General features: G+C 39.3%; 2 protein-coding genes across 5 annotated transcripts in view; one reads left to right on the top strand and one right to left on the bottom strand.

The window, feature by feature from the left end:
* The window catches only part of samd14 (sterile alpha motif domain containing 14), a 17,126-nt gene extending 11,032 nt beyond the window's left edge, over positions 1-6,094 (bottom strand). For both annotated transcript variants that reach the window (XM_079282027.1, XM_079282026.1), the window contains exons 1-3: positions 6,025-6,094; positions 1,793-1,836; positions 186-340 (exon numbers count right to left, since the gene is read on the bottom strand). In XM_079282027.1, coding sequence (XP_079138153.1) covers positions 186-340; positions 1,793-1,823 — 186 coding nt within the window. In that variant the 5' untranslated portion in view covers positions 1,824-1,836; positions 6,025-6,094. The remainder of the gene's footprint in view (positions 1-185; positions 341-1,792; positions 1,837-6,024) is intronic.
* A 1,521-nt stretch (positions 6,095-7,615) lies between these two features.
* Positions 7,616-15,000, top strand: part of arhgap27l (Rho GTPase activating protein 27, like) — a 33,906-nt gene continuing 26,521 nt past the window's right edge. For all 3 annotated transcript variants that reach the window (XM_079282396.1, XM_079282398.1, XM_079282399.1), the window contains exon 1: positions 7,616-7,949. The gene's annotated coding sequence lies outside the window, so the exon portion shown is untranslated. The remainder of the gene's footprint in view (positions 7,950-15,000) is intronic.

Genomic DNA, 15,000 nt, shown 5'->3' on the forward strand with positions numbered 1-15,000 from the left:
TTAGACTTTATTGATCCAGACGAAATACACAAAGTATGAAGTCAGATGTGTCTCAGTTGTGTCTCAGTTGTGTCTCAGGTGTGTCTCAGTTATGTCTCAGATGTATCTCAATAATAATACATGTTCTACATCATGAGTACTTCTACTCGTGGGTGTACTTGTACCTTCTCAGTACTCTGACGTACCTTCCTCTCCAGACTGTCGTCGCCCTCCGTGGAGCTCACGCTGTCACGGTACCGGGACCTGGAGGGGCAGTTTCTCCGGGCTTTGACGGACAGCTGGGCGCGGCCCTTCTGGATGCTGTTGTCCAGCAGCTCCGTCTCTGGGACCTCGTTCAGGTCTGAAATACCAAGAGCATTGTGGGGGATTGAAGCCTGTTATTGATCCGCTCTGATCGATGTGTTGACCTGATGTATGAGGTCAGAGGTGACAACCATGAAAAAAACACTTAATGATTTAAATCTGAAATATGTTTTAACAGTCGTTGCCGTGGCAGCAGATTATCTCACTTAAAGCTTTAATTGTGATGACAAGTTTTACATACAATGAGCTCCTCTTCATCCTCCCACTCACACCATCAAATATTCATCATGCTGACCAACACACACACACACACACACACACGGTTGTCTGTCTGTACTTGTGAGGACCTGCAGAAACATATTGCTTTCCCAGGTCCCTAAAACTAAAAGTCCAACCTGAACCTGATTCAGCGACTAAAACTAAGTACACCATATATACGTATTTATAAATATATATATATACAGTATACAATATATATAATAGCAATATATAATGTCAATATAAATATATATATTTATATCTATATAATATGTATATATATACTATATATACATACATATATGTATATAAGTAGATATAAATATTTATATACTTCTATATATATATAAACTGATGATACGGATATAAAGATATGTCTCCTCCCCCACAATCAGCTAACAGGAGTTAATTTCCCATGGGGGGTGGGGGCAAGAAATGAAGAAGAGCAGTGAGGCGAAGAGAAGAGGATGAAAACAGATAGATGAGAGTTTGGAGGGAAGGTGAACAGAGATGTTAAATGACTGATGGGGAGAGAGGGAGGCGGGGGGAGGGCTCAGAGGAGAGATCAACTCTTATGAGTGGGGGAGGACGGAGAGACTCGAGAGGATGTAGGAAACAAGAGAGGAAAGAGGTGAAAAGTCAGGCTGTGAAAAAGTCGAGAAATTACATCTTTGGTTTCATGCTGAGGAACCGATCTCTTTTCTTTTGTTTTCACGAGATTTTACACTACAAATCTCAAGTTATTTTATTTATTTTATATAATATATAATATATAATATTCATTCATTTTATTTCATATATTAACTTATTTAGGTTTCAGAAAACATCTCTGAGGTCTTTCACTACGTTTATTTCTACGTTTCTGCAGCTCTAATGTTCTAAAAACAATCTCTCTGTTTACTACAAAGTTATTAACTGTCCAACGTTTCATTCTGTCTGATATCTTAAGTTTTTAAATACTGAAAACAAAAGAAAACAGTCATCAACACTAAAACATTAACATTATTAAAGCTATTACATCTTCAACCATCAAAACAGTTTCACGTAAATTTTTGATTCGGAGACGAATAATAAACTCATTTACAAGAAAATGACAGAACTCATAGACTTATTTTGTTTGTGAAAATCTCAATTTCTAATTTCTAAGTACATCAGATTTGTACTTAAGTACCGTACTTTAGTAAATGTACTTATGCAGCATGTGTGTGTCTGTGTGTGTGTGTGGACTCACCGAACACGTTGTCTGTATCATCAGCAGACATGACTCAGTCGTTTCTGTTCAGAGAGAAAATAACAGAAATCAAAAGATGACATTAAAATCCAACATTCAGTAAAATGTCTTCAGTAGTTCTTGAGGTTCATTTCCAGGCGCTGTACTTTAACGAACTCCTCTGAGGGAAATAATCCAATCAACTTCCAATTTGGTCAGAACAATCTAAAGACAATCTAAACACCTTTGTGATGAAAAGTTACTCAAAGCTTGTTGTTTCGTGAAAAGCCGTTGCCGTGGCGATGCATTCTTCGTCCATGAAAAACAAAGGTGTTTTTGAGGGTTTAAAAATGCTCAAAACATAATCACACTTGTGACACACATTTAAATCCTGAATGTAGTTACCTGATGTGGTTTTAATGCTTCAGAGTGGCAAGTCGGCTCAATAGCGCCCCCTACAATATTTTGCCGATGCAGCCCTCGCAGTACGTTTCACCTAGATGTATGAAATTTAGTAAGCTCATGTATCATATGGAGACTTAAAGAAAAGTATATTGGGACCATACTCTAAAATCAAAAGGAAGTCAGACATTTTTATTTTTGTGTGAATCTTTCCTTGATTTGTAGCTGCTATACTTTAACGAACTCCTCCTAGGGACTTTGTCAGATCCTTTTCAAATGTGGTCAGAACAATCTAAAGACCGTTGCAATTAAAAGGTACTCAAAGCTTTACGTTTGATGGAACGGCGTAGCCGTGACGGCCATTGTAGGTGATTCGCCGTTAAACAACAAGCTGATGTGACTCCACTTGCTCAAATCTGTCCCAAACTTGCTATAGTTGATTACATTCATGGCCTGAGGATGTCGACAAGCCAATCTTCACTCATAGTCATAGCGCCACTTGATGTATAGGGACATAACGCATGTTTGCGCGTGTTATCTAGTGCCACATAGTGGATACAGGAACTGAAGGAATGTTTGCACTACATATTTTCCAGCGTCACACAGTCCAAGTGGACAAATACAATAAACTCCGGGGAGCGTTGTCCGATGGTCGAAGACATTCGCGCCCGTGTTTGCCGGCGTCTCGCCAGTACCCCCGGCACGCAGGAAGGTGCGAGGGCCCGTACATCGCTTTGTCACGTAATGTGATCTCATGTTTCATGTGTTGTTTGTCACGTAATGTGATCTCATGTTGTTTCATGTGTTGTTGTTTCACGTAATGTGATGTCATGTTGTTTCATGTGTTCTTGTTTCACGTAATGTGATGTCATGTTGTTTCATGTGTTGTTTCACGTAATGTGATCTCATGTTGTTTCATGTGTTGTTGTTTCACGTGTTGTTGTTTCACGGAATGTGATGTCATGTTGTTTCATGTGTTGTTTCACGTAATGTGATCTCATGTTGTTTCATGTGTTGTTGTTTCACGTGTTGTTGTTTCACGTAATGTGATGTCATGTTGTTTCATGTGTTGTTGTTTCACGTAATGTGATGTCATGTTGTTTCATGTGTTGTTGTTTCACGTGTTGTTGTTTCACGTAATGTGATCTCATGTTGTTTCATGTGTTGTTGTTTCACGTGTTGTTGTTTCACGGAATGTGATGTCATGTTGTTTCATGTGTTGTTGTTTCACGTAATGTGATGTCATGTTGTTTCATGTGTTGTTGTTTCACGTAATGTGATGTCATGTTGTTTCATGTGTTGTTGTTTCACGTAATGTGATGTCATGTTGTTTCATGTGTTGTTGTTTCACGTAATGTGATGTCATGTTGTTTCATGTGTTGTTGTTTCACGTAATGTGATGTCATGTTGTTTCATGTGTTGTTGTTTCACGGAATGTGATGTCATGTTGTTTCATGTGTTGTTGTTTCACGGAATGTGATGTCATGTTGTTTCATGTGTTGTTGTTTCACGTAATGTGATGTCATGTTGTTTCATGTGTTGTTGTTTCACGTAATGTGATGTCATGTTGTTTCATGTGTTGTTGTTTCACGTAATGTGATGTCATGTTGTTTCATGTGTTGTTTCATGTGTTGTTGTTTCACGTAATGTGATGTCATGTTGTTTCATGTGTTGTTGTTTCACGGAATGTGATGTCATGTTGTTTCATGTGTTGTTGTTTCACGGAATGTGATGTCATGTTGTTTCATGTGTTGTTGTTTCACGTAATGTGATGTCATGTTGTTTCATGTGTTGTTGTTTCACGTAATGTGATGTCATGTTGTTTCATGTGTTGTTGTTTCACGTAATGTGATGTCATGTTGTTTCATGTGTTGTTGTTTCACGTAATGTGATGTCATGTTGTTTCATGTGTTGTTGTTTCACGTAATGTGATGTCATGTTGTTTCATGTGTTGTTGTTTCACGTAATGTGATGTCATGTTGTTTCATGTGTTGTTGTTTCACGTAATGTGATGTCATGTTGTTTCATGTGTTGTTGTTTCACGTAATGTGATGTCATGTTGTTTCATGTGTTGTTGTTTCACGTAATATGATCTCATGTTGTTTCATGTGTTGTTGTTTCACGTAATGTGATGTCATGTTGTTTCATGTGTTGTTGTTTCACGTAATGTGATGTCATGTTGTTTCATGTGTTGTTGTTTCACGGAATGTGATGTCATGTTGTTTCATGTGTTGTTTCATGTGTTGTTGTTTCACGTAATGTGATGTCATGTTGTTTCATGTGTTGTTGTTTCACGGAATGTGATGTCATGTTGTTTCATGTGTTGTTTCATGTGTTGTTGTTTCACGGAATGTGATGTCATGTTGTTTCATGTGTTGTTTCATGTGTTGTTGTTTCACGTAATGTGATGTCATGTTGTTTCATGTGTTGTTGTTTCACGGAATGTGATGTCATGTTGTTTCATGTATTGTTGTTTCACGGAATGTGATGTCATGTTGTTTCATGTGTTGTTTCATGTGTTGTTGTTTCACGTAATGTGATGTCATGTTGTTTCATGTGTTGTTGTTTCACGGAATGTGATGTCATGTTGTTTCATGTGTTGTTGTTTCACGGAATGTGATGTCATGTTGTTTCATGTGTTGTTTCATGTGTTGTTGTTTCACGTAATGTGATGTCATGTTGTTTCATGTGTTGTTGTTTCACGTAAAATGATCTCATGTTGTTTCATGTGTTGTTGTTTCACGGAATGTGATGTCATGTTGTTTCATGTGTTGTTGTTTCACGGAATGTGATGTCATGTTGTTTCATGTGTTGTTGTTTCACGGAATGTGATGTCATGTTGTTTCATGTGTTGTTGTTTCACGGAATGTGATGTCATGTTGTTTCATGTGTTGTTGTTTCACGGAATGTGATGTCATGTTGTTTCATGTGTTGTTTCATGTGTTGTTGTTTCACGTAATGTGATGTCATGTTGTTTCATGTGTTGTTGTTTCACGGAATGTGATGTCATGTTGTTTCATGTGTTGTTGTTTCACGGAATGTGATGTCATGTTGTTTCATGTGTTGTTTCATGTGTTGTTGTTTCACGTAATGTGATGTCATGTTGTTTCATGTGTTGTTGTTTCACGTAATGTGATGTCATGTTGTTTCATGTGTTGTTGTTTCACGTAATGTGATGTCATGTTGTTTCATGTGTTGTTGTTTCACGTAAAATGATCTCATGTTGTTTCATGTGTTGTTGTTTCACGGAATCTGATGTCATGTTGTTTCATGTGTTGTTGTTTCACGGAATGTGATGTCATGTTGTTTCATGTGTTGTTGTTTCACGGAATGTGATGTCATGTTGTTTCATGTGTTGTTGTTTCACGGAATGTGATGTCATGTTGTTTCATGTGTTGTTGTTTCACGGAATGTGATGTCATGTTGTTTCATGTTGAACTCTCTGCTGCTCTGAAGAACAACAATCACACCTTCTGAGCACAGAGACATTTAGTTGACATGAGATTGATCTGTTAGCTGCTTCTCAGGCTGGGTGGACACACACATACTGATCTAATGAGATAAACACATTAACAAAGTGCACAGCTGATTCCCAGAAGACTGAAGCTCCAACAGGAAAATGCATCGTCAGACCAGGAAGATGTTTTGACAGAAGAAAATACATGAAAAGATGGAGGATGAAAAAAAGATTCGTGATAGAGATGTAGAGAGAAAACAGAGAGAAAGAGAGGAGGGCGGAGAAAAAGATGACAGACAGAGAGAGAGAGAGAGAAAAAAGGAGGGAGGAGAGCTGAAATACCAGGAAGGTAAAAGAAAACAACACCAAAACACCAACAAACAGATAAACTCACCTTTCTCTCTCTCTGACGGTTGTCATGACACGTCACCCTCTGTCTCCCTCTCTCTCTCCCCTTCTCTCCCTCTCTCGCTCCAGCCGGTTAGCGAAGACTGCGACTCCCAGGGTTCCACGGGGCTTTGCTCCGGGCCAGGCGACAGTCTGGGCTGCAGTCGGAGGATCGTGGGCGTTGTAGTTTCCTCTTCCAGGACTCTCAGGTTCGTCTCTCGGACGGCTGGAGGCGAGCGTAATGCTGGCTCACTGCTACTCAGCAGAATACTGCAGCCTCCATCTGAAACAGCAGCACCAAGAACAGCTGAGGGAGGAGGAGGAGGAGGAGGAGGAGGAGGAGGAGGAGGAGGAGGAGGAGGAGGAGGAGGAGAGAAAAAGAGGATTAAAGAGAGATGGCACAAAGGAAAATAAACAGAGAACACAGGTGATGGCAGATGATCACATGATGTTCAAAAAAAGAAAAATGAGGATAAAAATGATGAAATATATGATTGGAATATGTTAATAAATCAAAACGATAAAAAAAAGATTACAACTTAAAGTGAGAAATATTATTATAACATAAACATTATACAAACATCAAAATAAACTAGCAAATAAATAAGTCACAATAGTACAAATACAAATAAACATACAGAAAATAATTATTTTTCATTAATTATTGATTTTATAGGCGCTGACAAAATTAATAAAATATATTGATTATATAGTCCGAATTTAAGATTAGAATTGTAAATTTCCCCACTGCGGGACTAATAAAGGATTATCTTAATCGTATCATATAGTGTGTATTTGTTTTTGAATAGGTTTTATTTTCCAAGTCTTGGTCGTTGGTTCTATTCCACCTCAGTAATTATGTCTTTATAAGGGTTACAACATTGATTTTGTAAATGAAGACTACAATTTGGTTATTTCGTTTAATATTCTGCAAGTTAAATAAAGAAACAGCTAAAAGAATACAAACAGCTAAGCTCATGCTAAAGGTAGCTAGCTTAGCATATCTCAGTAATTTGTTAAAATTCCTGAAATTTGGTGGAGAAGCTTTATATCACATAATAAATGTATTAGACTGTAAATGTATTATGTTGATTTAAGTATAATTATTTGAAGATACTCTGGAATCAAACCAATGTGATTTTTCTGGAACTAGTGAAAGTGAATCAGATGTTTTGTTGTAGTTCCTCTGAGGACTACGATCAGTATTGATCCTGATAATCAGTATCGAACAATGTGACGACAAAATACAACGTAGTTTTTCCACTGTTCTAAAAATCAACTCAATTCATAACTTTTGATAAATATGTTAATGTCTTAACATGTGATTATGATGATGATACACCACCGAGTCACTGCAGCGAGAGGGCGCTGTTTGTCTGCAGGTCTGACTACTGAGTCTTCTTCTGTCTAACAGGAAGTAGTCAGGCAGGAGGAAGAGGAGGAGGAGGGGGGGAGGAGGAGGAAGAGGACAAGCTGAGACTGGCAGGTCGGTGAGGGGCGGGGCCCAATAGAGAGAGAGAGAGAGAGAGAGAGAGAGACAGAGAGAGACAGAGAGAGACAGAGACAGAGAGAGAGAGAGAGAGAGAGAGAGAGAGACAGAGAGAGACAGAGACAGAGAGAGAGAGAGAGAGAGAGAGAGACAGAGAGAGACACAGAGAGAGAGACAGAGACAGAGAGAGAGAGAGAGACAGAGAGAGACAGATAGAGAGACAGAGAGAGACAGAGAGAGAGAGAGAGAGAGACAGAGAGAGAGACAGAGAGAGACAGAGAGAGACAGAGACAGAGAGAGAGAGACAGAGAGAGAGAGACAGAGAGAGAGAGAGACAGAGAGAGACAGAGAGAGAGGAACCTGTTTCAGTGATCTGGACTCGCCCCTCCAGGAATACAAGAGGAAAACACAAAGAGCAGGATGGTCGGGTCTGACATTTACTGGTAAAACATTATTATTATATATATATGTATGTATGTTTATATATATATGTATGTATATGTTTGTCTGTCTCTCTGTCCCTCTGTCTGTCTGAGTGGACAAACTTCCTGTTAGTTGTGTGCGTTTATGTTTCTTGTGTTTAACTTTTGTCCGTTTGGTTCAGACTTTAAATTTGAAAAACTTCAAAAGCTGGTGGGGGAGAAGGAAACGTTAGTAAAGCTGCATTATGAGGACGAGAATCTGTCCCCGCCTTGATCTCAGGGCTAAGACTTGACTTTTGGTAAAGATTAGGGTTGTGTGCGTGCGTGTGCGTGTGTGTGTGTGTGTCATCGGGTGTGTTTAACTTACAACCAGAGGACCGTATCCCCACTACAGACGAACTGTAAGTGAGTAAAATGACAGACGATCCAGAAAAAGAACAACAGCTTGTGAGATTGAACTGACGGACAGTTTACAGCTTTGAATTGACGTCAGATGGAACAAACAGTCAATCAAACAAGTGCACTTCTATATCTTGTCACATGTTTTATGCTGATTGGATTTGACTTCCTTTACCAGGTACAACATGTTATCATCTCCCATAGTATAAATCAATGAAGTATATTTATCATACACTGATGTATAATCTATATGTAAATGTTTCGATATATATATTATACATGTTGTATACTTTCATTATATAGTATGGCATAGTACTCAGTACTCAGATGTTACTCCTGTTTTCAAGTGTTTACATCAAAATACATTTAAAATACAAAAAGTAACTCTCCAGATATGTAATGTGAACACTTAAAATATTATATTATTGATAACCCTTTCTTTGTCGTTAATATATAACTTTGTGTATTAGATATTTTTGCACACCTTATTTTTAATGAAATACATAAAACACATACATTTGACATTAAAACATTTACATAATTGTATCTTTAAATATTTTACAAAACAAACTTGTTAAATACAATAATAATTATATCTGATACTACCCGGTACTAACTAGTATTTTACAGATACTATATGCAGTTAGAGATGTATTTTTCAAATCTCAGACGTCAAATAGATATTTTTTATGTTGATATATATGGATATTAATTATTTAGCACATATATTTTAGTGAAACACAGATAATGAATAAAACTAGAAAATGCATTTCCTGCTGAAAATGCGTTGGAATGCTCAAAGCTGAAATGAATCTCAAAAACATTGCTGAAAATAGATATCCAATTTTAAAGAAATTGCAAAAAGCTGAATAATTCAAAAAGTTGAAAGATTACAAATATGAAGTTATGTCACCCCTCTCCTGAAAGAGCTGAACATTTTGATATTCGAACGGTTTCTGTAGCTTAAAAGAATTCCAGCAGTAGTGATATTTGTTGTAGTAGTAGTAGAAGTATTATTAGCAGTATAAGTATGAGTAGCATTTGAATAAGTACTAGTTGTAGCAGTAGTGATATTTGTAGTAGCAGTAGTAGTAGAAGTTGTCGTCGAAGTATTTGTAATTAGAAGAAGTAGTAGAAGTAGTAGTATCAGCAGTTGTACTAATAGCTGTAGTAGTATTAGTACTGGTTATTAGTACTGGTAGTAGCAGGAATAGCAGTATTAGCAGTTGTGGTATCAGTAATAATAGTAGTGATAGTAATAGCAGTAGTGGTAGTAATAATATTTATGGTAGCAGTAATAGCAGTAGCAGTAGTAGTAATAGTAGCAACAGCAAAAGTTGTAGTAGTAGTGGTAATACTAGAAATATTAGCAGTAGTAGTAGTTGTCGCAGTATTAGTAAGAGCATTCATTATTTCAACAAAAAAGCCTAATTTTGAGCGAAATGTTTAAATACAGTTAATCCATGAGGCTTTTATTTTGAAAGGGTGGGACTGGGTGGGGGAGGGAGGGGTGGAGGAGACATAATCATCATGTTTGACACATAAACAGAGGTTATTAAATGACAGGCTTCATCACAAGCAGTTCAGTTAGGATTCATTCTGTGGGGCTTTTATTTTAAAATGGCGTGTGTGTGTGTGTGGGGGGGGGGGAGGAGGGGGGAAAGACCTCTAAAGATCCCTAAGACCTGAATGACTGTATGAGACACAGAGAGAGAGAGAGAGAGAGAGAGAGAGAGAGAGAGAGAGAGAGAGAGAGAGAGAGAGAGAGAGAGAGAGAGAGAGAGGGAGAGGAGTGTATGTGTGCGTGTGTCTGTGAGTCTGTGTGTTCATCAACATCACTAATTGGCTCAATCGCAAACACCTGTGTGCCTGAAGCCATTTCATGGAGATAAAACAGGGAAACACCTCTCAAACAAATCATCAAAACTCCCATAACCGTAGCTCCTATTGCTCCGATATTAATAATTGAGGGGAAGAATGAGTTGAAGAACAGATCCTGTAAAAATTGTGTCTGTAGTGTAAAAAATGTGGCTTAACTGGCGATCTAGAAATGGGGTACCGTGTTCTGTGGAAGATGTTTTTGAAGCAAAATTTAACATTGGTCTCTATGGAGCAGAAACTTGGTTTTCCTCTCAATTAACGGCTTCTGTGTCAAATGTGGAAATCTGTGGGATTCCACAGTAATTTTTCTACGACAAGGACAATATTAGCTACTTCTACATCCAGAAATTATGCATGAAGAGTGAAGATTGTGGACACAGTGGCAAAATACAAATGTTTTTTTCACAAGAATCTCAAGCTGCTCTTCACTCTAGCGGTGACATCACGCACTCGAAGCTGCGCAATACACATCCATTATAAAGTCAGAAAAGGGCTGAGAAATCATAAAAGTTAAATTGTTGCAGTTCAAGAAGTTTAAAAGATATCAAAAAGCTGAATCATGTTGGCAATAGTTGAGGGTTTTCTCAACATTTGAAAGTTGAAATGGTGTCTGTAGCTGAAAGTATGAGGAAGTTGAAGGATTTGAAAGTTGAAGAAGTTTAAGAGGATTTGTAAATATTCTCCATAGAGATCCCATTCAAAACAAAGTTGCTAAAAGCTTAATAATTCAAAAAGTTTAAAGGTTAGAAATAGAAAAAGTCATAGCAGACATGAGCTGAAGGAGCTGAACATTTTGATAGTTGAACGGTTTCTGTAGCTTAAAAAATGAAGAAGAAGAAGCGTTGCGACGAAAAACAGGGGACGGAAGAAATAGAGGAATAAAGAAACAGGATAACAATAGTTGGAATGCTAAACAGCATTCCCACAAATATAATGTGAGCGTAAACATATATAATATTATATTGATATACAGCATTATGTTTAACAAGGGTATGTATTTATATTAAGTAATGTTTGGATGTATTTAAATGAAACTACTAACATAAACATGTTAACATCACATATGTTTGACAGATGTGTTGGATGTATGAATGTATTTTGCTTTACATTTATTACATGAATATGCTACATATCAGGATAAAGACATGTAAATAACAAAATACTTAAAATATATACAAACATATATCCATAGTTTGTTCTGTATAAATAATGGAGTTCAGAATAATGATGTGCAAACTTGAGAATTAATGATTTTTTAAATATTTAACAATAATTTCAGTCACAAAACCGTTTAAAATATAATGTTAAATGTGTTAAATATAATGTTAAATATGTTAAATATAATGTTTCATGTTCAGGTCCTCAAGAGATGCAGGTCCTTAAGAGGGTTCCTGAGGTCTTTCAGGGGGTTGTGCTGGTCCTTAAGAGGGTTCCTGATGTCTTTGAGGGGGTTGTGCTGGTCCTTAAGAGGGTTCCTGAGGTCTTTGAAGGGGCTGTGCTGGTCCTTAAGAGGGTTCCTGATGTCTTTGAAGGGGCTGTGCTGGTCCTTAAGAGGGTTCCTGAGGTCTTTGAGGGGGTTGTGCTGGTCCTTAAGAGGGTTCCTGATGTCTTTGAAGGGGCTGTGCTGGTCCTTAAGAGGGTTCCTGATGTCTTTGAGGGGGCTGTGCAAGTCCTTAAGAGGGTTCCTGATGTCTTTGAGGGGGCTGTGCAAGTCCTTAAGAGGGTTCCTGATGTCTTTGAGGGGGCTGTGTAGGTCCTTAAGAGGGTTCCTGAGGTCTTTGGGGGGATTGTGCAGGTCCTTAGGAGGGTTCCTGATGTCTTTGAGGGGGCTGTGCTGGTCCTTAAGAGGGTTCCTGATGTCTTTGAGGGGGCTGTGTAGGTCCTTAAGAGGGTTCCTGAGGTCTTTGGGGGGGATTGTGCTGGTCCTTAAGAGGGTTCCTGAGGTCTTTGGGGGGATTGTGCTGGTCCTTAAGAGGGTTCCTGATGTCTTTGAGGGGGCTGTGCTGGGGGTTAAGAGGGTTCCTGAGGTCTTTGAGGGGGTTGTGCTGGTCCTTAAGAGGGTTCCTGAGGTCTTTGGGGGGATTGTGCTGGTCCTTAAGAGGGTTCCTGATGTCTTTGAGGGGGCTGTGCTGGGGGTTAAGAGGGTTCCTGAGGTCTTTGAGGGGGTTGTGCTGGTCCTTAAGAGGGTTCCTGATGTCTTTGAGGGGGCTGTGTAGGTCCTTAAGAGGGTTCCTGAGGTCTTTGGGGGGATTGTGCTGGTCCTTAAGAGGGTTCCTGAGGTCTTTGGGGGGATTGTGCAGGTCCTTAGGAGGGTTCCTGATGTCTTTGAGGGGGCTGTGCTGGTCCTTGAGATGGTTCCTGGGGTCCTTGAGGAGATTTGTGAAGGCCCTTAAGGAAGATTCAGAGGTCCTGGAGAGGGCTTGTCGAGGTTATTTGGAGGGATCCTAGACAACCTCCTTGTATGTGTGTGTGTGTGTGTTGTTGTGTGTGTGTGTGTGTGTGTGTTATTATGTGTGTGTTATTGTGTGTGTGTGTTATTATGTGTGTGTGTGTGTGCGTGTCATTATGTGTGTGTGTGTGTTATTATGTGTGTGCGTGTGTGTTATTATGTGTGTGTGTGTTATTGTGTGTGTGTGCGTGTGTGTTATTATGTGTGTGTGTGTGTTATTATGTGTGTGTGTGTGTGTGTTATTGTGTGTGTGTGCGTGTGTGTTATTATGTGTGTGTGTGTTATTGTGTGTGTGTGTGTTATTGTGTGTGTGTGTGTGTGTTTGTGTGTGTGTGTTATTATGTGTGTGTATGTGTGTGTGTTATTGTGTGTGTGTGCTTGTGTGTTATTATGTGTGTGTGTGTTATTGTGTGTGTGTGTGTGTTTGTGTGTGTGTGTGTGTGTTTGTGTGTGTGTGTTATTATGTGTGTGTATGTGTGTGTGTTTGTGTGTGTGTGTTATTATGTGTGTGTATGTGTGTGTGTTATTGTGTGTGTGTGCGTGTGTGTTATTATGTGTGTGTGTGTGTGTTATTATGTGTGTGCGTGTGTGTTATCATGTGTGTGTGTGTGTGTTATTGTGTGTGTGTCTGTGTGTTATTGTGTGTGTGTGTTATTATGTGTGTGTGTGTGTTATTGTGTGTGTGTTATTGTGTGTGTGTGTTATTGTGTGTGTGTTATTGTGTGTGTGTTATTGTGTGTGTATGCGTGTGTTATTGTGTGTGTGTGTGTGTTATTGTGTTTGTACGCGTGTGTTATTGTGTGTGTGTGTGTGTTATTGTGTTTGTACGTGTGTGTTATTGTGTGTGTGTTAGAATGTGTGTGTGCGTGTGTTATTGCGTGTGTGTGTTATTGTGTGTGTATGCGTGTGTTATTGTGTGTGTTATTGTGTGTGTTATTGTGTGTGTGTGTTATAACGTGTGTGTGTGTGTGTGTGTTATTGTGTGTGTGCGTGTGTTATTGTGTGAGTGTCTTATTGTGTGTGTGTTATTGTGTGCGTGTGTGTGTTATAATGTGTGTGTGCGTGTGTTATTGTGTGTGTATGCGTGTGTTATTGTGTGTGTGTGTGTGTTTGTGTGTGTGTGTGTTATTGTGTGTGTGTGTGTGTGTTATTGTGTGTGTGTGTGTATTATGTGTGACCACACCCCACGCTCACACTGAGGGTAAAGGTTGAACCCACTTCACTGCTGAAGCCTCTCCCTGATTGGCTGTTGGCTCTCTGAGGTCACGTGATGTATGTTCTGGTGAACGTCTCCTTTAAATCCTTACTCATCTCTGATTGGTCGATTGGGCGTGTTCAGCCACAAACCCTTGACCTCGGTTTGATGATTGACAGTCCTGTGGTCGAGGGTGTGAGCGTGTGTGTGTGTATATGTATACGTGTGAGTGTGTGTGTGTGCGTGTTACATTCCTGTGGGGTGGGTGTGGCTGAGAGACAAACATAGAGGGGGGGGGGTGCTACATTCCAGTATGAGACTCTCTCTCATGACTCATACCTGCCTCAGGTGTGTGAGGCTCAGAGCAGGTTTGACTGTTTGGCCCAATCCAACCAATGTCCCTTCACGGACTTTGAGGCTTTAGGGGACATTGGGCCTTTACCTCCAAACTCTTAAAGGGCCAGTAGCCTGCAGGAGATCAGTTCAAATAAGGAGTTGTAAACAGTCAATTACGTGTTACATTGTTGCTAAGTTCACTACAGGGTACCAGAGGTATTAAGTTATAGATACAAATGTATGTATATATATATATATACATACATTTGTATATATATATATAACCCCACCGACAATTATTTTAGCATTAACGCAGTTTCTTTTTAATGCAATAAACACCGTTGATGCAGCAAATCACCCAAACAAGCGGTGGAAGAAGTCTTCAGACTGCGTTGGTGCAGCGTGTGGGAGGAGTTTAGATAAACTAAAGCAACACAAGTTCACACCAAACGAGACATGAACGCAGCTTTAGGATCTCAACGAATGACGTCACGTATGAGTCTCAAGACGCACCGTCAGCAGAAGAACACACGAGTTGTGTTAAAGGAGAGGACGACTAAAGCCACGCGTTACAACCAGCAGCTGCTGCTGCTCTCACTGGAGACTACTGGACATCACTGGGTCACCTTCATCACCTGAGTTACAGCATCACAGTGATGAAGAGTAGAGCTGCATCATAGTGATGAAGAGTAGAGCTGCATCATAGTGATGAAGAGTAGAGCTGCATCATAGTGATGAAGAGTAGCGCTGCATCATAGTGATGAAGAGTAGAGCTGCATCATAGTGATGAAGAGTAGAGCTGCATCATAGTG

This window comes from Melanostigma gelatinosum, assembly GCF_949748355.1.
Source record: "Melanostigma gelatinosum genome assembly, chromosome: 13".
Classification (NCBI taxonomy): domain Eukaryota; kingdom Metazoa; phylum Chordata; class Actinopteri; order Perciformes; family Zoarcidae; genus Melanostigma; species Melanostigma gelatinosum.